This window comes from Bubalus bubalis, chromosome 9 (genome assembly GCF_019923935.1).
Source record: "Bubalus bubalis isolate 160015118507 breed Murrah chromosome 9, NDDB_SH_1, whole genome shotgun sequence".
NCBI lineage: Eukaryota > Metazoa > Chordata > Mammalia > Artiodactyla > Bovidae > Bubalus > Bubalus bubalis.
Genome location: NC_059165.1, coordinates 96,496,272 through 96,519,218, shown reverse-complemented (window position 1 = coordinate 96,519,218; position 22,947 = coordinate 96,496,272). Strand labels below are relative to the sequence as shown.

Sequence of the window (22,947 nt, the reverse complement as noted above, 5' to 3'; positions counted from 1 at the left end):
AGGGAATAAATGGGACAGCACAAGGCTAGAGACTAGAGACTTTTTATTGCCCTGAAGTCCCCTGCTCCAGGAGGCTGACTTCTGTCACTGAAGGGTCCCGGGGCCAGGGGCTGAGCAGCAACAGCAGCAGCTGGCTTAATTGGTTGATGGCCTAGAAAGGGAAGCATGAGGTGGGTGAGGATGGCAAGTGGGGGAGCTCTAGACCCTTTAGGGAGTCCCAGGACCACCACCCATCTTACATACACAACATGAACTCAACGGGGAGAAAGGGGGACGGGGCACAGAGCACACCAGGGGCCAGACAGGCCTTGGGATGTGGGGCCCTCCACGAGAAGCAAAGGACAGCCAAAGACCCACGCCCCGGGACAGCCCTGGTGAGGCCCACAGTCAGCCCAAGCATCAGCTACGATGCCATGAGGGGCGGCAGAGGGCAGAGGTCTTACTTGGCCCACTCGACATTGAGGATGAGGTGGTCGTAGCCAAAGCCGGACACCCCGGCGATGGCACGCGCAGCGTCCTCACGGCGGTGGAAGCTGATGAAGGCAAAGCCCTGGGGGAGGGAGTGGGGGTCAGGGACAACACTCAGGGCACAGTTGGGAGTCAGGACCCCACCCCGCCCCCACAGCCGCTGGCCCACCTTGGACTGGCCGGTGGTCTTGTCCTTTGCCAGGTAGATGCGGGAGATGGAGCCAAAGGGCCGGAAGAGCTCCTGCAGGTCAGTCTCACGAGTGTCCTCAGACAGGTTGGTGACACGGATGGTGGCATTGTCATCAGCTGGGCAGGCAAGGAGCGGCGTCGGTGAGGGGCCGGCCCCACCCGTGGTTTAATCATAGGGTACAAGGGGTGCCCGCCCACGCGTCAGCCCGGTGCTGGGGTGCCTTCCCCGCCTCACCTCTGCGGTTGGGCTGCATGGACTCCCCACGGCGGCTGGCCCCATCGCGCAGGCTCGGAGGCACGTACTTCCCAGTCTTGTTTTGAGTGGCCTGCACAGGCTCCAGCTCTGGGGACCAAAAGCAAGGTTAGGTCAAGCCTCCCCCGGCACAGGCCTGGCCCAGGATGCTAGCCGCTCTGGCCATGATCCAGCCCCAAGCACTCTCTCTCAAACCACAGGCATCCGGGGGATCTCTTCAAGGGCTAAAGGTCTTAAAAGGACTTAAAGGTCACATCCAGGAAGCTGACCCACCCACATGCCCTGCCTGCTAGCAGCACAGGAAGAGCGAGAGAATGCACGGCGAGAAAATGCCCAGCCTCACACACACCAAGACAGTACACAGGGTAGCAACAGCCCCCAGGTTCCCGTCCCGGGGACAGGTGACAAGTGGCTGCGCACACGAGTCACAAGTATAGAACTCCAGTGTGTGTGTGTGTGTGTGTGTGTGTGTGTGTGTGTGTGTGTGCACATGTGCGCCAACACAGCAAGCTCCAGTCAGGACAGACACAGAGAGAGAGAGAGTGAGTGTGTGTGTGTGCGTGCGCATGCACACGTGCGCAAACACAGCAAGCTCCAGTCAGGACAGACACACTGAGAGAGAGAGAGAGTGTGTGTGTGTGTGTGTGTGCGTGCGTGCGCATGCACACGTGCGCAAACACAGCAAGCTCCAGTCAGGACAGACACACTGGGAGAACAGCCTTCTCCCCTCACTACTCGCAATGTCCTTACACCTGCAGCAGTGCTCACTAGAGGCTCTCACAAAGCCCGACAGCGAGACAGGTGGCGCCACCAGCAGAGCACCCACCTGCAGTCTCTCACACAGACCAACGTGGGCTGTGGCCACAGCCTTGCTGCTGTGTGGGAGGTAATAACCACCAACAGTGGTGGTCCTGTCCAGACCCCAGGTGAGGACCCATGACTCCCAGAGACGCACGCAATTCCTGTGCTCCACTCCCACTCCTCCTCCCAACCCCCAAGCCTGCCAGCCGTATCCCAAGGTCCTGGCACCTCCGGGGAGCTTCTCCTTCTCGCCAGTGGATAGGCCCAGCTGTTCGGCCAGCTCCTTCTGCATGGGCCCCAGCGTGTCCTTGTAGGGGCAGCGGGTGGTCCAGTGGTCGCCCTTGCAGATTCGGCAGGACACTATCTTCTGGCCCTTGAGCTTGTTCATTGGGTCCTCCTCTTCCTGGCAGTTCAGATCCTGGCAAGGCAGGTAGGTGCAGTTCAGACAGGGCAGCCGCTCCCCTGCTGCCTCCAGTAACACCCTGGCCAGTGGCTCCCCCTGCCAGCCACCCCACTTACCTCTTTGCTGGTGATGAATGTCATGGATACATCATCGCTGACTGTGGTGGTAGCTACGTTGGGCCCTGGTGGGTCAAATTCTGAGTTCCCAAACTTCTTCCAGTTCTGAGCTCAAGGCAGGATGGGGGACAGGTCAGGGCAAGGACAAGTGGGACTCCCTCCATTTGCACCCTAGACTTAACAAGAGCCACCTTGAGGGTGGGTGGGTCTTGAACCCTATTCACTGCCCTCCTCAAATGCTCCTTGGAGAAGTGATGACGACAGTTTCTGTTCCCTGAGGGCATGTCAGGCCCCAGCTTCATGCCAGCTCCAGGAGCAGGGGCAGCTCTCAGCCTCATGTTACAGATGAGAGAATTGAAGCTCAGGGGTAAACAGGCCCAGAGCCAACAACCCCTGGCAGGGGCTGTGCAGGTAACAGACCAGCTCCCACCGAGTGATACTCAGGGGTGTGCAGGATCACCCAGATTTCCAGGGGCCTTGAGCTCCTTAAACAACCTACACCTCGGCATTCTCCCCTATAAGGGACCACAGTGCTCCCCCCACACCTTCCTGGAATGCTAGGGGGACTGAACGAGAAAATACTTCCCACAAAGCACCTGGGTCTAACACAGAGTAGGTAACCGTGCAAAATGTATTTACTGCCATCACTTCTGCTGCTACGACCACCTCACAGGAGGGCTTGGCTCTGTTCCTCCCAGGCGACAAGTCAGGAGAAGTAAGAACCAACCCCTCCACTCCCACTCCTGCACCTGCTGGACTTTTCAGGGCCCCCCACGGACTGCACACAGGCCTCAGTTCTGCTCCAACAAAACAGGTACACACAGGGGACTTCCCCGGTGGCCCAGTGGTTAAGACTCCGCACTCCCAATGCACGAGGCGTGGGTTCAAGCCTTGCTCGGGGAACTAAGATCCCACATGTTGTGTGGTGCAACCAAAACATTAGGAAAAAAGAAAAAAGCACTAGTCTCTGAATCATGTCCAACTTTTTGTGACCCTATGGGCTGTAGCCCACCAGGCTCCTCTGTCCATGGACTTCTCCAGGCAAGAAAACTGGAGTGGGAAGTCATCCCCTTCTCCAAGGTATCGTCCTGACCCTGGGATGAACCAGCATCTCCTGCATTGCAGGCAGATTCTTTACCACTGAGCCACCAGGGAACTGTTTAACAGTTAAACCCCACTTCTAAAAATGAAGGCAAAGGGGAAAAGAACTCCTATTTTTTCTCTGAGTCAGCCTTGGAGGAGCCCCCAAGACAGGGGGAGAAGGGTCTTACCTTCCTCCTTGCCACAGCCTTTGAGGCCTTCCGGGTCTCAATTCTGAAGGTGCGGACAATCTGTGGATAGGAGGGGAAAGGTTTGGGCCTTCTGCTCCTCAAGGTTCCTAGAGCCAGCAGATCTTCCTCATCAAGACATCCAACACACCACTCTCTCCTAGTCCAAGTGCCCCTCAAGCAAAGGGCTCCCACCTCTTCCCCAGCCTCACCTTGAACTTCTTGCCATCCTCATCTATCTTATACTCCGTCACTGTCTTGATGTTTCCATTGATGACCTCCTTGGGAGGCGGCAGTGGAGCTGGGAGAGGGGAAGAGACAAAAGGAACTGAGCCCTGGGTAATAGGGACCAGAAGGAAGGAGGCTGGGGAGAGAGACGGCCCAGGGCTGGAGTGAAGTCGGGCACTCACCTCCCGGCAGTAGCTCAGGCTCTGGACTGGTATCCCCAGTGGCCAGGGGGATCCCTTTGAGGAGCTCGCTGGTGACACATTTGTCTGTGACAGGGAGTGGAGGGAGCAGGGGTCAGCTCGGGGGGGTAGGGGTGGGCAGGGACAGGAACTCCCAAGCTGAAATCAAGGGACCTTTGGGATGATGCCTGTACCAGGAGCTGAGAAAGGCGGGACAAAGGGCAGAGGACTGGCCAGGAAGTGTCTTGGGATAGCCATCCAGGGACACGGAGCTGGCACGTAGTAACTTCCAGCAATGAGAAGCATAGGGGATCCCTGGCCTGAGGGCAGGAGAGGGCCATAGGCCTCCGGGCAATAGTATTAATACAAAGGCAGAAGTGTGGCTGTTAAAATTTCCTCCCCGGAGTAGGGAAGCAGAAGTGCTGGCATCAAGGACTTGGGCGGTGGCGCGGCAGAAGATGGGCTGGCTGGTGAACATATGGAGCTGGAGATAGGCTGGCCCAGATGAGAGTGGCGCGGGGCAGGGGCTGGCCGTGAGGGGAGATGCAGGGTCTGACGGCGGTGCCAGGGTGGAGGATCAGAGCAGGCAGCAGTGACGGCCCGGGGGCGGCGGGGGGAGGCCGGGCTGCGGTGACGCGAGGCGACAAGGTAGACTCACCGTCCTCTCCTTCCTCTTCCACCTGGTCCGCCCAACTGGGCTTCGAACTGCGGGGACAAGTTTGTCAAAAGGAGGGATGAGTGAGGCGAGGCGAGGCTCCCGCGGCCTCGACGCACCCAGGCTCCATATTAACTTCTAGGACCGCCCCCTACCCCTAGTCTGCCTCCCAAACCCCCTCCACGGCCCCAGACTCACTCAAAGTCTCCGGTCGGCATTACAAAATCTCCACGCAGCCCAAGCCTGGGCCAAAGACCGGAAGTAAGAGGTGAAAGAGACTTCCGGTTTCGCTGCCTAGAGCAGCCGTAGCACTCCACAGCGCCCCCTACGGACGGAGGTAGAGGCGCCGGCTGTGTGAGAGGCTGGGCCCTGGTATCTTACTATTAATAGCTGAATAGAGGCTCGGCTCATTTACCTTAAAATCTTGTTTATTTATTTATTTGGCTGCGCTGGGTCTTAGTTGCGGCATGTGGGATCTAGTTCCTGGACCAGAGCGCCTGCATTGGGATCACTGAGTCTTAACCACCGGACCTTTTTTTCATTTACCTTTTTTAAAAAATTAGAAATAATGACAATAAGCTCAATTATATAGCTCTTACTGTTTGCAGGAACTGTGAGGAGGAAATTATCGTTTCCATTTTTCAGCTGAAGAAACCAAAACTGGTCTTCCTTGTCTGGAAAGAACTTTCCTGATTCAAATGACCAAGATATCAAGTCACCCCCTAACTATTCTCCCTCCTTGAGTAACTTTTTTCTTTTCTTCCCCGCCCCCCTCCCCCCACCCGCACGGTAAGGCTTGCAGGATCTTAATTCCCTAACCAGGTATCAGACCTGGGCCCTGCAGTGGAAATGCAGAGTTTTAACCACTGGACCACCAGGGAATTCCTAGTAACATTCTTGGCTCCCTGATATAATCTTTTCCATTTTCTTTAATTTATTGCTTATTGTCCAGCTTTCCCTCTACTGCATGCATTCTCAGTGTGAGTGATATGACTCCCAAGGGGACCAAAATTAATTGTTCTGTGGCAAAAAACAAAAAAACCAACTTGGAGATGACAATGACTTGTGGCCCTCCAAAGCCAACCCTCCCAGACAAAATCTTATTACTAAACATTTAATTTCTATTGTTAGGGAGAAATTAAATGTAATTAGATTAACATTGATTTAAATTGGAGATAATTCCATTTTTCTCCTTTAGAGGGACGATAATGAAAAAAATGGTAAAAACTGCTGTAGACTGCTGCAGAAAGACATTTGCCTGCTTCATTCACTTCTGGGTCCCCAGCACCCTCAGGGTGTCTACACTTGATAAGTGCTCAATTTGTGGGTATTTGGAACTGATAGGAACCAGATTATAAAGGACTTTAAAAACTAGACTAAAGATCATAGTCTCTTTTATATATATATATATATATATATATATGGTTTTAAAAATATTTATTTTTATTTATTTGGCTGCATAGAGTCTTAGTTGTGGCATGTGGGAACTAGTTCCCTGACCAGGGATCAAACCCAGCCCCCCTGTATCTTGGGCACAGAGTTTTAGCCACTGGACCACCAGGGAATTCCCAGCATAGGCTCTCTATCCTGCAGGCTGTGGGGTGTGGTGGTAAGGCACTGACATGTTCTGAATGGTGACCCAATGTGACCAGATTTTCTTGTGAGAAAGATTATTCTAGAAGCCTGTAGAGGATAGGGTGGAAAGGAATAAACTAGCAGGAGACCAGGAAGGAGGCTGGGAAAATAAGTAAATAAAGAGGGTGGTTGGGAATTCCTGGTGGTCCAGAGGGCAGCAGAGGATGAGATGGTTAGATAGCATCACTGACTCAGTAGACATGAATTTGAGCAAACTCTGAGAGATAGTGAAGGACAGGGAAGCTTGGCGTGCTGCAGTCCATGGGGTTACAAAGAGTTGGACAAGACTTAGCAACTGAACAACAGTAACAATCAGTGGTCAGGACTTCAGACTTCTATTGTAGGGGTCACGGGTTCAACTCCTGGTCGGGAAACTAGGACTACAAGCTGTGAGGCACCACCAAAAAAAAAAAAAAGAGGGCAGTCTGACAACAGATGAATCTATTATAAAGTTTGTACAAAAGGTCAAGAAACATTTGTGCAAACTCACTCAAGTTTACTTCAAGAAATGCAAAATCCAAACAATGAAAGTTGCAGTTGGGCAAAACTGTAAAAATTTGATATTACTCAATGGTAGCAAAGATACAGAGAAAAAGACACTCCCGTACTTTGTTAGTGAGATTATGCAAACTCTTCAGATGGCATATTGATGATATCTACTAAAACTTAAATACACATACGTGTTTTCCTTTGAATCAGTTGACAATTCAACCTGTGAGAAAAACCTGGGAATGTATGTAAAGATGTGAGAACAAGCTATCCGAGCAGTACTGTTCATGATAGCAAAAACTGGAAATTCCTATCTGTCCATTTACAGCAGCTGGTTAAATAGATTAAGACGTGTTATGCTGCTGGGACTTCCCTGGTGGTCCAGTGGCTAAGACTCAGAGCTCCCGATGCAGGGGGCCTGGGTTTGATCCCTGGTCAGGGAAGATCTGGCATGCTGCAACTAAGACCTGGTGTAGCCAAATAAATAAATATTAAAAGAAAAAAAGACATGCTATGCTGTAATCTATTAAATGCTATTCAGTCCTTAAGGAAGTAGATCTACTTGAGTTCATGTTAAAAATACATCCAAGAAAAGAAGATGAAGCAAGGTATAAAATGGCAAATGCTATAGGAACCAATTTTTGTACATCTTTAATAATCGTAGATAGATATGTAGATACATTCAAGCTATTTTAGGAACAGAATTATCAAACTGTTGCTGAGAGAATGCTTTGAGAGGAAGCCATCGGGAAAGAGAAGCTTATTTTTAAACTGCTGTTTTACTTAAAATTTTTACCATCTGATTTTTTTTGGTTTAAATATAAACATACATAAACTATAAAATTATATTTTTCATGTTAATATATAGCACACACCCTATGTTACATATGCGAGATGTATATACAAAATGTTTTTAAAATCTTTTTTTTTGTATTTCCTTACTTGGCTGCAGGGTGTCTTAGTTGCATGCGGGATCTTTAGTTGCAGCATGCAAACTTTTAGTTGCCGCATGTGGGGTCTGGTTCCCTGACCAGGGATCGAACCGGCCCCGTCCCCCACCCCCTGCATTGGTAACTTGAAGTCTTAGCCATGGACCACCAGGGAAGTCCTTTTAACATGTTTTTCATATTCACAAATTTGCATGTCCTCTTCTAGAAGGGGCCTAAAGAAATATGCATCCAAGTGCACAAAACTGGCTATAAGAAGGCGTCCAATGTGGTTTAAAGGGTTGGAATTGAAAACAGCAGAACTGTCATGACTAAGGGATTAGCTAAATACTGCCCAACAAGCTTCACCCCTATTAGAGAAAACTGTGCCCATTTCTGGCTACCCAGAAGGACCTTAACCACTAAACACTGATGCTTCTGGGTGTTTCGATTTGGCCTCATCTTTATAGGCATAGTTTGTTTCATTGCACTTGATAGATTTCCTACCAATTGAAGTTTGGTGGGAACCCTGCATGGTCAGATGATGTTTATTCAGCATTTTTAGCAGTAAAGTAGTATTAAATTAAAAGTTTTTTTTTTCTAGACATAATACTATTGTGCACTTTAAATAGACTACGTAGGGCTTCCCAGGTGGCGCTTGTGGTAAAGAATCCAGCTGCCAACGCAAGAGATGTAAGAGCTGTGGGTTTGATCCCTGAGTTGGGAAGATTCCCTGGAGAAGAAAACAGCAACCCACTCCAGTATTCTTGCCTGTAGGATGCCATGGACAGAGGAGCCTAGTGGGCTACAGTCCACAGGGTCACAAAGAGCTGGACGCCACTGAGCACATACACACGTATACACATAGTGTAAACATGACTTTAAAAAATTATTTTATTTACTTTGGGCTGCGCTGGGTCTTCATTACTGTGAGGGCTTTCTCTAGTTGCGGCCAAAGGGGTTTCTCCTGTGGTGGCTTCCCCTGATGCACAGCAGGATCTTTAGAGCACAGGCTCAGTAGTGGTGGCCCACAGGCTTAGTTGCCCCACGGCATGTGGAATCTTCTTGGACCAGGGATTGAACCCCTGTTCTCTGCACTGGCGGTCTTCCCTTGTGGCTCAGCTGGTAAAGAATCCGTCTGCAATGTGGGAGACCTGGGTTCAGTCCCTGGGTTGGGAAGATCCCCTGGAGAAGGGCAAGGCGACCCAGTCCAGTATTCTGGCCTGGAGAACTCCATGGACTGTATTGGAGTCTCAAAGAGTCAGACATGAGTGAGTGACTTTCACTTCACTTCCCTGCACTGGCAGGCAGACCCTTAACCACTGGACCGCCAGGAAGTCCAAACATGAGTCTTATTTATTTTTAAAAAGTATTTCTTTTTGTCTTTGTTGCTGCTTGGGCTTTTCTCTAGTTGTGGAGAGCAGGGATTACTCCCTAGTTGCAGTGCCCAAGCTTCTTATTGCAGCGGCTTCTCCTGTTGCGGAGTACAAGCTCTCGGGCTCCATGGCTTCAGTAGTTGCGGCCCCCAGGCTCTAGGGCACAAACTTAATTGTTGTGGCACACGGGCTTAGTTGCTCTGCAGCATGTGGGATCTTCCTGGATCAGGGATTGAATCCGTGTCTCCTGCATTGGCAGGCAGATTCTTTACCACTAAGCCATCAAGGAATCCCCCAAACATGACTTTTATATGCCCTAGAAAACAAAACAAAAAAAAAAATTGTGACTCATATTTTCTTTATCCATTAATTTCGATATTTGCTTTACTGCAGTGGTTTACAACTAAACCTGCAGCCTCTCTGAGGTTTGCTTGTACTTCCATCGCAGTATTCTTTCTGTATGGAATACAATTTTATTTTTAGTTCTCTATTTATTTATTTATCTGGTGGCTACACCATACATCATGTGAGACCTTAGTTCCCTGATTAAGAATTGAACCTGCACCCGCTTCAGTGGAAGCACAGAATTTTAACCACTGGACTGCCAGGGAAGTCCCTGGAAAACTTTTTCTTAAACGCTGAACATGTATTTTTTTTTTTTTTTTCCAAATCAGGTATTTTCTAAGGGATAATAAAAGGGGGCCAAGGGAAGCATGGGACAGTGCAGAGAAGCCGGAGTCCAAGGTTGGGTGGAAAAGAAGTCCCTGAGCCATTCTTTTGGTCCTTTATCACACACCAACATTCTTTCCACATCCAGAGACTCCACAGAACAGCAGCCAAGATAAGAGCAGGACTTCCCTGGTGGTCCAGTGGGAAAGAATCTGCCTGCCAATGCAAGGGACAGGGGTTTGATCCCTGGTCTGGGAAGATCCCACATGCCGTGGAACACTAAACTCCTGTGCTCCTACTGAGCCTGCGCACCTGGAGCTTGGGAGCCGCAACTGCTGAAGCCCTCACATGCCTGGAGCCTGTGCCCCACGTGAGAAGCCACTGCAGTGAGGAGCCCCCTGCTCGCCACAACTAGAGAAAAGCCTGAACGCAGTAGTGAAGACCCAGTGCAGCCCAAAATAAAAATAATTAAAAAAAAAAAAGACAAGAGTGGAAGGAACACTACAGAGGGCGTGAGGAGGGGAGTGTGGACACTCAGGGTGTGGCACCGCTCCCACTTGGAAATTTGGCAGCAGTTTCAAGGGACTCACTGGTGCTCACAGGTGGAATTCCACTTCTTGGTATTCTTCAAAAGCACCAGAAACACACATCCACAAAAGGTCATATTAGGACATGCACATGAACATTCACAGCAGATTTATTCACAATGGCCCAAATTGGGAATCATTTGAATTTGTTTCTGCCATAACAAAATACCAGACTGAACAGCTTATAAACAATGAAAATTTATTTTCTCACAGTTCTGGAGGCTGGGAGTCTGAGATCAAAATGTCCTTTTGAGTCCTATCTCCCTGGCTTGTGGATGGCTGTCTTCTCCCTGCATCTTCACATGGTCCTTATAAGGACACCAGGCCTGTTGGCTTAGGGCCCACCCTAATGACCTCATTTTATTTATCCTAAAAAAATTTTTTTTAAGATTCTATCCTCAAATATATTCACATTCTGAGGTACTGGGGGTTATTCAACATATGAACTTTGTGGGAGACAAAGTTTGTGGCCATAACAGAATTCAAAAATCCATCAGCAGAGCATGGAAAAACTGTTCCATCTCTACAATGGAGTACCACGTAGCAATAAAGGGAAGCAAATGACTGATACAGTGACACAGATGCATGTCGCAGACAAATGAATAGACAGCATATCATTCTACTGGTGTGAAATTCTCTAACAGGAGAAACTAATCCATAGTAACAAATCATCTGTGATCATCTCTTAATGGAGATGGAACCAGCTTGCAGTGCCAGGCAGGTGAACGGAATTTTCTGCATCTTGATCTGGGCAGTTATTGACATAGGCAAATACACAAGTAGAAAGTCCAGCTATCCTTGGAAAAAAAAAAAAGAGCCAGATCTTTAGAAAAAAGTCCAGCTGCACATACAACATGTGTGCATTTTAATAATAAAATCTGGAAAGGAACAAATTAAGGATCAGAGTCAGACCATCCCAATTCATTGTTTAAAAAACAATTACGTATTTGGCCAAGTGGAATTTTCTATCTTTGTTGTGGCATGTGGGATCTCGAGCTGCAGCATGCAGGATCTAGTTCCCTGACCAGGGATCAAACCCAGGCCCCCTGCATTGGGAGCGTGGAGTCTTAGGTACTGGACCACCAGAGAAGTCCCCAAGTTCTCTGCTTTATTTTGATTGTAGTATGTCTTGCTTTTTAAAATCCCCTCATTCTTGGTGGTTTGCCTGCTCACTTTGTTCTTGAGACAGTTGGGGATGATCTTGGTCTGTGACTGCTGCATGCTTGCCCAGCACTGGTACCGGTGCTGGAATAGTCAGTGGTAGATCAGTGGTTGTGTGATTGTTTGTCTTAGTTTTCAATTAGTAGTTGCAAATGATTGCATGTCAGTGTGGACACAGTACATACGTGTGTGATCGTGGTCATTGTGGCGATGATGGGGTGTTAGAAAAGCTTCCTTGTGACACAAAAAGGGGAAACAAGTACTGACCATTCGTTTTGGCCATTGTGGGATTCAGTGTCGTCTTTTTTTCTATAGCTTGCTTTTGTTTGAAAATTGCAAATGTGCTTGAGAAAAACAGGTTGCCGATAGATACGCATAGAATAGATGAACCTAATGTTTTTTAAAGATGCAGAAAATAACTGAGTTTAGGAACATGTGGTAACGGTGGAAAAACCTAGACAGGAAGGAAACACAGCAACACTTTCATCATGGTTGTGTCTGAGGAAGTAGCAGGCGGGAAAGACAGAGTCTTCATCTGTGCTTTGAATAAGTATTTCATTAAAAACAAAACAATCTGGACTTCCCCAGCGGTCCAGTGGTTAAGACTCCATCTTTCAATGCAGGGGATGTGGGTTCAATCCCTGATCAGGGAATTAGGATCCCACATGCCGTGGGGTGAAGTCAAAAAATAAAAAACAAAAACACAACTTGGCTGTTGTGGAAAACAGTATGATGGGTCCTCAAAAATGTAGAAATAGAATGACTACAGAATAGAAATATGACCCAGCACTTCTGGGTATATACAGAAAGGAAATGAAACTATGGCCTTGAACAGATGTTTGTACATCCACATTCATAGCAGCATGATTCACACTAGACTGAAGGTGGAAGCAACCCTAGTGTCCATCGATGGATGAATGAATGAACAAAATGTGGTCCATCCATACAGTGGAATATTATTCAGTTTTAAAAGGGAAGGAGCTTCTGGGAATTCCCTGGTGGTCCAGTGGTTAGGACTCTGGGCTCTCACTGCCGAGGGCCCAGGTTTATTCAGTCCCTGGTCAGGAAACTAAAATTCTGCAAGCTGTCATGGGCATACACCCGGAGAGAAACATAACTCAAAAAGATACATGCACCATAATGTTCAATGCAACACTATTTACAACAGCCAGGACATGGAAGAAACCTAAATGTCCATCAAGAGGAATAAAGATGTGGTACATATATGCAATGGAATATTACTCAGCCATAAAAGGAATGAAATAGTGCTCTTTGCAGAGATGTGGATGGACCTAGAGACTGTCATACAGAGTGAAGTAAGTCAGAAAGAGAAAAATAAATATTGTACATAATGTTTCTATGTGGAATCTAGAAAAATGGTACAGATGAATTTATTTGTTGAGCAGAAATAGAGATACAGATATAGAGGATAACTTACGAATAGCAAGGGGAGAAGTGGGTGGGCTGAAATGGGAGACTGGAATTGACATATATACATTACTGTACATAACATAACTAACAACAGCCTACTGTACAGCACAGGGAACTATTCAATGTTCTGTGGTGACCTACGGGCCTCCCAGGAGGTGCTACTGGTAAAGAGCCCATCTACCAATGCAGGAGACACAAGACACGGGGGTTCAACCCCTGGGTTGGGAAGATCTCCTGGAGAAGGGATAAGCTACCAACCCACTTGAGTTTTCTTGGGCTTCCCTGGTGTCTCAGATGATAAAAAATCTGCCTGCAATGCGGGAGACCTGGGTTGAATCCCTTGTTTGGGAAGATCCCATGGAGAAGGGAACCCACTCCACTATTCTGGCCCGGAGAATCCCATGGACAGAGGAGCCTGGCAGGCTAGAGTCTACGGGGTTGCAAAGAGTTGGACACGACTAAGCAACTTTCACAATACTACAATAAAAATTAAAATTTAAGAAAAGATTCTGCAAGCCACAGGGCATGGCCAAAAAACCAAAACAAACAAAAGACATGAGGTGTAGTTGATTTACAGTATTGTTAATTTCTATTGTACAGTAAACTGAGTCAATTATACATGTATATATTCTTTTTCATATTCTTTTCCACTGTAGTTTATCACAGGCTTTTGAATATAGTTCCCTGTGCTACATAGTAGGACCTTGTTTATCCATCCTATATATGATCATTTGCATCTGCTGACCCCAGACTCCCAATCCATCCTTCCCCCAGCCTTCAGAATTGGTGTTTAATGGGGACAGAGTTTCAGTTTCACAAGATGAAGAGAGTTCTAGAGATGGATGGTACTGATGTAATTGCAGTGTGACATTACTTAGTGCCGTTAAACTGCACACTTAAAAATGGTTACGGTGGAAAATTACATCATATGTATTTCACAATTTTAAAAAATTAAAATGAACATGTACACACACACACACCATAAACCTGAAACCAGTAAAAACCACAGTGAGACACTACTAGGATGGCATTTATGAAACAAAAAGTAACAAGTGTGGGCAAAGACATAAAGAGATTTGAACATCTGTGTATTGCTAGCACAAATGTAAAATGGTACAGTTGCTATAAAAAAGTTTTTGCTGGTTCCTCAACAAGTTAAACATAGAAGTAGCCTGTGATCCAACAATTCTGTTCCAAGGTATATACTCCAGAGACTTGAAAGCGGGACCTCAGAGAGATACTTGTACATCAGTGTTTACTCCAGCATTATTCACAATAGCCACAAGGTGGAAGCAGCGCAATGTCCATTGACAGACTGACGGACAAAATGTATATACATACGAGGGAATGTTATTCACCCTTAAAAAGGAAGTTCCGACCAGCGCTACAACACGGAGGAACCTAGAGAGCCTTCTGCTGGGTGAAAGAAGTCAGACGCAGAAGGCTAACTACGATCCCATTTATATGAGATGCCCAGAATGGGGAAACTCAGAAAGTCTAGGGTAGAGGTTACCAGGGGCTGGGCAGGGGGAGATGGGGAATGAGGGGGTATTATTTAGTGGTTATAAAGTTTGTTTGGGATGATAAAAAAATGTTCTGGAAATACATAGTGGTGATGGTTCTACAACAGAGTGATTGTTTTGAATGTCATTGAACTGTACACAAACACGAAAAAAGGCTTAAAACCCCTCAAATCTGTCACGATTTTTGACAGAATTAGATTATCAGTCGTTAAGTCATTTCTGACTGTGACCCCATGGATTACAGCATGCCAGGCTTCCCTGTCCTTCACTGTCTCCCGGAGCTTGCTCAAACACATGTCCATTGAGTCAGTGATGCCATCCAACCATCTCGTCCTGGCGTCCCTTTTTCCTCCTGCCTTCAATCTTTCCCACCATCAGGGTCTTTTCTAATGAGTTGGCCTCTTCACATCAAGTGGCCAAAGTATTGGAGCTTCAGCTTCAGCATCAATCCTTCCAATACATACTCAGGGTTGATTTCCTTTAGGATTGACTGGCTTGATGTCCTTGCAGTCCCAGGGGCTCTTAAGTCTTCTCCAGAACGATAGTTCGAAAGCATCAATTCTTTGGCGCTCAGCCTTCTTTATGGTCCAACTCTCACAGCTATATGACTACTGGAAAAAACCATAGCTTTGACTTAGACGGACCTTTGTGACACAATGGACGAGTCCATCCAAGGATGCTCAGCATGGTGCCGTTTACAACAGCAGGAAGATGAAACATTTAATTACTTACTATGTGGTAGATTAGTTGCTAAGTCGTGAAGTTGTGTCCGACTCTTGCAACCCCATGGACTGTAGTCTACCAGGCCCTTCTGTCCATGGGGATTCTCCACGCAAGAACACCAGAGTGGGTTGCTATTTCCTTCTTGAGGGGATCTTCCTCACCCAGGGATCAAACCTGAGCCTCCTGCATTGGCAGGCAGATTCTTTAGTGACTGAGCCACCAGGGAAGCCCGATTAGTTATGAAGGAGCTGAATGGATTTTACTTTTGAACGCTCTCTAGTCCTTTAGTCTTGTGATTAAGGCACCTGTGACTTGCATGGCATGTTCCAGTAGAGGCGCCACTGAGTACCCTCCTGAATACATAGAGGTGGGGCAGGTGCTACTCGACATCTTAACAGTGGCCCTCTGGGGTTTGTGCTGGTGAGTGACACATGTTTGTCTGCTTCTGCTTCATTGTCATTTTATACAGGTCTTTCCCAAAGATGAGCCAAAGAAAAGGTTTGTTCCTCTTAGAATTCAGTAGCATTGAGTCAGGCTGAAAACATGGGAAGTCCACCTAACAGATTCTTAAGTAAATACAGGGTCTGTCTGGGGGTGGCAGGCCAGGGCTCCAAGCGATGCTTCTCTTCTTGTGCCACCATCTGTTGTGTGGGGCTTCTGGCCTCGTGGTCACAAGACAGTTGCTATGCTGCCAGGCATCACAGCCCACTCCAGACCAAAGAGATTCAAGGCCACGAGGAAGGCCAACTAAGGCTTCCTGGGGACTTCCCGAGTGGTCCAGTGGTTAAGACTCCATGCTCCCAATGCAGGTTCGATTTCTGGTTGGCGAATTAAGACCCTGCATGCTTCACAGTGTAGCCAAAAAATAAATAAATAAAAGGCTTTCCTAAAAACACCACCAGCAAGTTCTACTTGCATGTTATTGGCCAGCACCGAGTCACAATCTCTACCCCGAATACACATGGAGTGATCTAACTTCAGACCAATACCTCTGTGGGGTCACACTCGGCACTAAAGACCCCACTCTCATCCAGCCTCAGTGGAGAGGCAGCCAGAAGTCCCTCGTAAATTGTGAGTCGCCACCCAGGGTGATTTATAGGAGAGATTTATTTGAAGAAATATTACAACATATAAAAACTACATAAAGTCTTATTTCCACTTCATACAGTGGTAAATTTTATATAATGCGTAATAAAAAACTTTTAAAATCCAGAATGGACAAAGTACTGCACAGTTTGATCACTAAGTCAAATTAGCCAATAGGCAAATCTCACTGAAGAGCTTCATGTCAGCCAAGGCCACAAACACCGCATACGACACATCTGAACTGACTGATTGACATGTGAAAAATACAACAATATCAGTGCACGTTGGGGATCTCTGGTGGCAGAAACATGGGTGATAGGAGGAGAGAACTAGTCCTTGGCAGCCTCCTCCTTGATTTTAGCTGAAGGGAAATAAAAGGGAGAGTCACTGCAGGGAACGTATGTTACAGTAAGCAACAGACAAGCACAACAGGTACATCAATCAGGAGCTATGTTAATACCCAGGTGTCAATGTTAAAGGATGACCAGGTAAGTACCTGTGGCAGCTCTGCATCAACATTCAGAGAGACTGAGTACTGCTCAGGTGTCCCCTAAAGGCTTCTAGACTGCCTGGGTTAGGGTCCACGGTGGGCCCAGCCAAGCCAGACTCTGCCACAGGACAGAACCGGGCCCCAGTGCCTGTCCACTTACCCACCCGCCTGCCTGCTCAGTCTCACAGCAACCCTGAGAGAGACGCGAGGCCACTGGGTGAGTCGCCCCAGTCCCAGAGCCTAACGTCACACCCTTGCCGAGTCCGCCCCCACCATACCTGAGGTGCTCTCGCGCGCTTTGGCCAACATGCAGCGCTTGATCTCCAAGCCGATGGCTTTGGCCAGTGGCGGCGGCACAGCATTACCCACCTGCAGGAGGGAAGGAGGGCGACACCTGGTTTGGCACGGCCGGAGTCATTCAGCACCAGCCTCCACTCAGACCCGGGCACTGGGTCCCTGGCCTCAGGCTCACAGGGGCCTACAAAGCCCTTCCACTGGACCCTCTTCCCACCCCAAACACTGATGGGTCAAGAATCAGCCAGAGAAAGGGGATTTAAAGGGCTTTAGAAAATCTCAGAATCCAGATACAGAAGCCACCATGTCTTACTTCTGGCTGAAAGTTGATACTCTGGGAGAACAGCATGTTGAGGGGAGTGAGGGTGGTGTGAAATGGGAAGGTCTCGCTGTAACCCCAGCCATGCACCTGCATTACTTGGATGTACCTTAATTAAGAGCCAAAACTAGTACTCTGAGGAACAGGAGGAAATATTGGTTCATTTCAATGCTTAGTGACAAAACAGTGAATTTGCACCACCACATGCTCAGCCTGCTTTGTGTGATGTGCTGGAAGTTTCCTTTGGGCTAAATCTCCTTCAGCTGTCAATAGCAACCACACGCTTAGTGATTCCGCCTGACCCATGAGGACCCGAGGCCCCAGGGATGGCGGGTTACCCGCTTCTTACCACCACCCTCCTGGGAATACTGAGGCCAGCCAGTCAACCAGCTGTGGGGGTTCAGCATCCCCTCAGAAGTGACTGTGTGAGCCAAGCTCCCCACGGACCCACCCCACCCTGGTCTCCCTCTCGCCGGGCCTGCATGGTGGGAGCTGCCGGTCGGCCCTGCCTCAGCGTCCGTCCACTGACCTGCCGGTGCTTGTCCAGGATGTTGCCGAACAGCCGATAGGTGTCGGGGAAGCCCTGGGAGCGGGCGCACTCCCTGACGCTCACCACTCGGTGCTGCTCAGGGTGGAGCACGCGGCCCTGGGGGCGAGAAGCATGGTGGGGGAGGGTGAGAGAGGCAACCACCTACGACCGTGCCACCGGAAGCCCACGCTGGCCCTGGCCAGCGAGTCCGTCCCCACCAGGCCCGAGGGGCCCGCAGACCTACCTGCTTGCCCATGGGCTCGGGGTTGGTGACGGTTGTGCTGAAGAAGCCATCCCACTCGAGACGCCCGTAGAGGCCGGCCCAGTGGTTGTGCCTGTTCCCAGTGTGGGGAAGGCACCAGGGGATAAGGGTGTTGAACTGTCGGGCCGCAGGCTCACAGGGCTTGCCTGCAGGGAGAGAGGGCTGTGATGGGGCCGTGGGGGCGGGGCGTGAGGACAGTCCACCGGGCGGAGCCTCCCCATAAGCCCTGCTTTCAGCAGCCTTTATTTAGAGCAGGGACACCCAGGTCTGGTGGGTCTGCACCCAGCTCAGGGCCGCTGGGCTCCTGAGCCCCTGCACCTCCTGCTGAGAGAGCCTGAGACTGTGCCCCTTCCCTTGAGCCCCCCCGCATGGCTACAGACCCTAAGGGGGCCAGAGGCTTCGCACCAAACAGGAGGAAGCCATACCGGGAGGCCAGGGCACGGGGAGGGGGTGCCCCACCTTCCACACAGGAGCAGACCCCACGGAGGGCGCCGCTGCTGCTGCAGCCGTTCTTCTTGTCGTGGTAGTTGTACCGCAGCTTCCGGGCCAGGGTGCCGTCAGAGAGCCGCACCTCAATGTTGGGCAGGTCACGCCAGTCTGAGCCCGGGGCCAGGGGGATGTGCCGCATGCGGGCGGCCACCAAGGCGCTCATGTCCTGGAGGAGCACAGCAGGCTCGGCTGTCGCCCAGTTCAGGGAGCACCCAAGCAGGTGCCATACGGGCTGGGTGCTGTCGTGGTGGGCACTGGGCACACTGGAGGCAACTAGGAGCCCCCAGGGGCTTGTATCTCACTGGGGGAGACTGACAGTAACCCCAGTGCACAGCCTGGAGTCATACACATGCACTGACATCTCCAGAGCGGGGATGTGGGGTAAGGGAGGACGGGTGAAGGGGCGGCTTCGGGCAAGTGCAGGGAGGGTTTGGGAGGAGCTGGCGTGGCACAGGTGGAGCCAGAGGCGGGGAGCCCTGGGGTCTCCCAGAGAACAGGGGTGGTGAGAGAAGCGGTGGGAAATAGTGGCCATTCCAGACCTGTTCTAGGGAGAGTGTAAACTCTTCCTAGAGTATAAGGTCTTCCTAGACCTATTACTTCAGAGTAATAAGCTCTGATGAACACTTCCCACTACCAAGTACTGTGGCGGGGGAGGGTGGTGGTGGTGAGAGGGTGGGAAGTAAGAGGAGAAGCCGGAGGCGGTGAGGTGGTGAGGCTGGGGGCCGGCTGAGATAACGCTGGTCTAGGGGTGAGGGATCAAGAGCAGAAGGAGTGGAAGGGGAGGGGCAGACATCAGCTCCTCCACCCCAGGCTGGGCTCCACCCACAGCTCTGTCCCCAACAGGCAGCTGCAGGGAGGTCTGCTCTGGTCACCTTGCAAATATGATCCCTGAGGATGGGCTGGTACTGCGAGCCCCGGAGCTGCCTCTGGAACCAGGACTGGGGCTCCCCGTTGTATGAGATCTCCAGTGCCGAGGCCCCGTTCCGGATCTCAGGGAGGTCGGACATGGTGTCCCGCACGGTGATGGTTCGGAAGGGACCCGAGCTCAACCTGCAGCAAAGCATGGAGGGTTGGCACCTCTGGGACACACAGCTACTGTCACCTGAGTTACAGCTGCTATCCCCGACGACTGGCACCGTCTTCTCCAGAAAAGGGGACCTCGACTTGGGGTCAAAGGGCTACCCGAGGTCACCGGGGCAGCACTCTCCTCAGACCCTGTGTAGAGTGTGGGCTCTGGCTGTGGCCCTGTACTCAGGGTGCTTGGGCAGGATGAGCCCAGAGGGGCACAGCGTTCTGGGGGCAGGCTGGACCCCACACCACTGCTCCTCGCTAACACCTTCTCCAGGCCCGGGCCTTGTCAATGAGGTCCCCCAGCACCACCCTGCTCCCCCGAGCCTCACCGGCACCACAACCACGGGCGGGCAGGGCTCCTACCTGGTGATGTTGCTGACAAACTTCTTGTCGTCCACCACGACGCTCAGCTGGCAGGCCCGGGGCGCAAACACGTGCAACGGCTCCGGAAACAGCGGGAGTGGCTCCCCAGGAGCTGCGGCCAGGATGATAGCTCGCCTCCGAGTCTGGGCCACGCCATACTGACCAGCCTATGCAGGGAGGACCAGAGACGCACAGTCAGCGGGCACCCTGACTCACTGGTCCAAGGGCTGGGGTCCGTGGCATCTGACTTTGGGGAGCAGCTGGCCGGTGTGAAGCTCACCCAGAGAGCCCTTAGTTAACCCACAGTGCTAGTGCTAAGTTGCTTAGGTCGTGTCCGAATCTTTCCAATCCCATGAACTGCAGCCCACCAGACTCCCCTGTCCATGGGATCCCCCAGGCAAGAATACTGGAGTGGGTTGCCATGTCGTTCTCCAGGAAGTTAACCCACAGGCTAACACCTAACCAGAGTGAGACCAGAGGGAAGGACAAGTGATCCCAAGAGGTGGCCGGCAGCCCCTGGAGGAGGTGGGAGTGAACTCAGGAGATGCTCTCAGCCGGTTCTTTAGACACATGCGGGTGCCGTGGTCTTAGCCCTGGGGAGGAGAGCAGCCAGAAGAGACACCAGGAGCTGCGCCTCCCTCCTGGCAGCCCACAGTCACAGGGACAGAACACGGCCGCCAGCGAGGCTTGCTCAGTGAGGCTGAGACACTGTGCAGACTGCCTGGGAGGGCCAGGGGCCGAGTGGCCACCCTCTCCCCTCCACACAGTCACTGTTTTCCAGCCCACTCTCCCTCCTGTTTCAGCACTCGTTTCAGTTTTAATGATGCCATCAGTTACTGAAAAGGCACACACAGCGCAGCTGCTCTTCACAAGAGGCCTTGACCCCTCTGACCACCCCAAGGCCCTGTCACTGCAGACAAGCCACTGAGAGCCCCCTGGAGTGTCACCACGCACACCCTTTAGGTGTTCATAAGCACGTCCATTCACCCAGAGAGACTCGGCTGTTTAGTCTATAGAGCAGTTTGGTCTATGTGCGATTCCTGACCCACCCTGTGTGGGACTCTAACTGCTACCTGGAGTTCCACAGCTGGGCACCCCTACACCCCATCAGGGGAAACAAGCTGGAAACGATGCGGCAAAGAGGTCTCTTGCACACGGCCCCTCAGGACTTGCTGGGGTCCTGGCTCTGAGTTCCTCCAGAACCTCAATGTCAAAGGCTCCACAGTGCAGTGAGGGCCCCAGCATCTGCCTCCACCACACTACAGATTATCACCCTATACAGCCTGACCCTTTGAGGGGTTTTGTTTTTAATTTTTAGCCACATTCAGCAGCATGCAGGATCTCAGTTCCCCACCAGGGATCGAATCCACACCCCCTGCAGTGGAAGTGCTGGGGAAGTCCCCTTTGGAGCTCCATGTTCGGTTAGGGACAGTTGGTTGCAGCTCAGGGATGGCCGCCCCGTCTCTGGCCTCTGTATCTGCCCCCAACCTGGGCCCACCTGCAGCACGCCGAAGGTGCACTGGTAGCCCATGCGCACCAGGCAGCGCAGCGTCAGCTTCAGGACCATGGAGCGCTTGAAGGAGACGAAGTTCCGAACGTTCTCCAAGAGGAAGTAGCGGGGCCGGTAGTAGTCACAGTAGCTGTGGGAGACAGGAGTGACCGAGAGAGTCAGCCCCACACCTGGAGAGAGCAAGAAGGCCTCCTTGGCCAGAAGTCACTCCCAACTGCTTTGATGCTTGTCAAGACGCACCTGCCGGCTCTCAGGGTCTCTCCCTAGTGGAGAGGGAGCTGTGAATCCCTGAAGGCTGAGACCGGCGCCTTGCCCAGCAACAGCCTTCTGCAGGAGTAAAGGCTAAAGCGGTGACTGCTTGGCCCTGGCACCAGGCCTTGCACGGGGCAGGCTGTCTAGTTGCCCTTAAGTGGCACTGAACACAGAGGGACTTTTGCTCTGTTTACCTGAGGAAGGAGACCACCAGGGAGTTCTTGAACTTGGAGTAGGTTCGAGAGTTGAAGCGGTTCATACCGCTGAAGCCCTGGCAGGGCGGCCCGCCGCACAGCATCTCCACGTCTCCCTTCTGAGGCAGCTTCTGGCCGCGGGAGTTGGTCACCTCCCCGGCCATGACCAGCTTCAGCAGGACGTTGCAGTCCTCTGTGAACACCGTGGACCCAGGGTTGTTGAGCCGGAATGCCTGGGCCGCAGGGTCCCACATCTCGATGGCCCAAAGTGTCTCCGAGATGCCTGGGTGGGGGATACAAGGACACAGAGGTGTCATGAACTCCCCAGAAAGAGACTCTCTAGTCGGAACTGTGACCAGGGCCACATAGGTCTTCCAGACACAGCCTGTCTGGTCCAGTTTTTAACAGGTTGTGTGGAGAGACCGCCCCCCTCCCCCCCGGCCCCGGAGCGCACCTGCTTGGTGGAAGCCTTCCGACAGTCCCCCACAGCCAGAAAACACGTCCAGGGTCCGCAGCTTCGGCAATTTGATTTCTGTCTCCAGTTCACTTGGCTCACAAGTCTGAGATTTCGTCCTGTTTTTTCCTGCAGGAGATGGGCCCCAAGTCAGAGCAGGGTCCTGATGGGCTCTCCTCAAAGCCCCTGGTGACTCAGAGTCCACCTCATTTTGAGGGAGGTAACATCAGAGGCTGCTCTTCCATACTGATTGACTCATGAGTATCCAAGCTAGAGGACACACACTTGAAGAGGAACCTGGGGGGATGACATACCACGACATACCTTTCCCCTTCCCCTTCCCTTTATTTCCGGTGCTCCGGGCGTTGTTCGGAGGATCTTCAAAGCTTTTGCTCTTGGCGTTATAGGCCTGAGGGGGAAAGAACCACAGTGGTCTGCAAGAGAAACACCAGTTCCCCTCTCTAACAAATAGGCTTTAAGTTAATTTGATAAGAATACACTTCATCTCTCCCTAAGTATGGCCAGAAGCCAAGCGAGCTTTTATTCTAATAGAG

The 22,947-nt window shown here is 50.8% G+C and overlaps 2 protein-coding genes across 7 annotated transcripts in view; both read right to left on the bottom strand.

The window, feature by feature from the left end:
- Positions 1-26: 26 nt before the first annotated feature.
- On the bottom strand, positions 27-4,875 carry EIF3G (eukaryotic translation initiation factor 3 subunit G). The gene is made up of 11 exons (XM_006044440.3): positions 4,759-4,875; positions 4,564-4,610; positions 3,909-3,992; positions 3,711-3,799; positions 3,502-3,561; positions 2,231-2,335; positions 1,940-2,129; positions 893-1,000; positions 638-774; positions 444-550; positions 27-151 (listed from the first exon to the last, which is right to left on the bottom strand). Exons 1-11 carry the CDS (start codon positions 4,776-4,778, stop codon positions 136-138), a joined length of 963 nt encoding a protein of 320 aa, XP_006044502.1. The 5' UTR covers positions 4,779-4,875; the 3' UTR covers positions 27-135.
- A 4,274-nt stretch (positions 4,876-9,149) lies between these two features.
- DNMT1 (DNA methyltransferase 1) overlaps positions 9,150-22,947 on the bottom strand; it is a 61,309-nt gene continuing 47,511 nt past the window's right edge. For 2 of the 6 annotated variants that reach the window (XM_044948644.1, XM_025293552.2), the window contains exons 31-41: positions 22,718-22,802; positions 22,394-22,522; positions 21,940-22,222; positions 21,482-21,623; positions 19,984-20,150; positions 19,422-19,599; positions 18,520-18,715; positions 18,043-18,206; positions 17,799-17,915; positions 16,935-17,025; positions 9,150-9,302 (exon numbers count right to left, since the gene is read on the bottom strand). In XM_044948644.1, coding sequence (XP_044804579.1) covers positions 9,178-9,302; positions 16,935-17,025; positions 17,799-17,915; positions 18,043-18,206; positions 18,520-18,715; positions 19,422-19,599; positions 19,984-20,150; positions 21,482-21,623; positions 21,940-22,222; positions 22,394-22,522; positions 22,718-22,802 — 1,677 coding nt within the window. In that variant the 3' untranslated portion in view covers positions 9,150-9,177. Of the gene's footprint in view, positions 9,303-16,169; positions 16,528-16,934; positions 17,026-17,798; positions 17,916-18,042; positions 18,207-18,519; positions 18,716-19,421; positions 19,600-19,983; positions 20,151-21,481; positions 21,624-21,939; positions 22,223-22,393; positions 22,523-22,717; positions 22,803-22,947 lie in introns of those variants that run through there. The other 4 variants (XM_025293549.2, XM_025293550.2, XM_025293551.2 and 1 more) reach the window with 2 other exon arrangements.

What these genes read in the sequence shown, in the direction of transcription:
- EIF3G (XM_006044440.3), bottom strand. Translation starts at nt 4,778, where the DNA reads ATGCCGACCGGAGACTTTGA. An exon ending in CATTCATCACCAGCAAAGAG is followed by an intron (nt 2,130 to 2,230) that starts GTAAGTGGGGTG and finishes CTGCCTTGCCAG; the next exon opens with GATCTGAACTGCCAGGAAGA. An exon ending in CATGCAGCCCAACCGCAGAG is followed by an intron (nt 775 to 892) that starts GTGAGGCGGGGA and finishes TTGCCTGCCCAG; the next exon opens with CTGATGACAATGCCACCATC.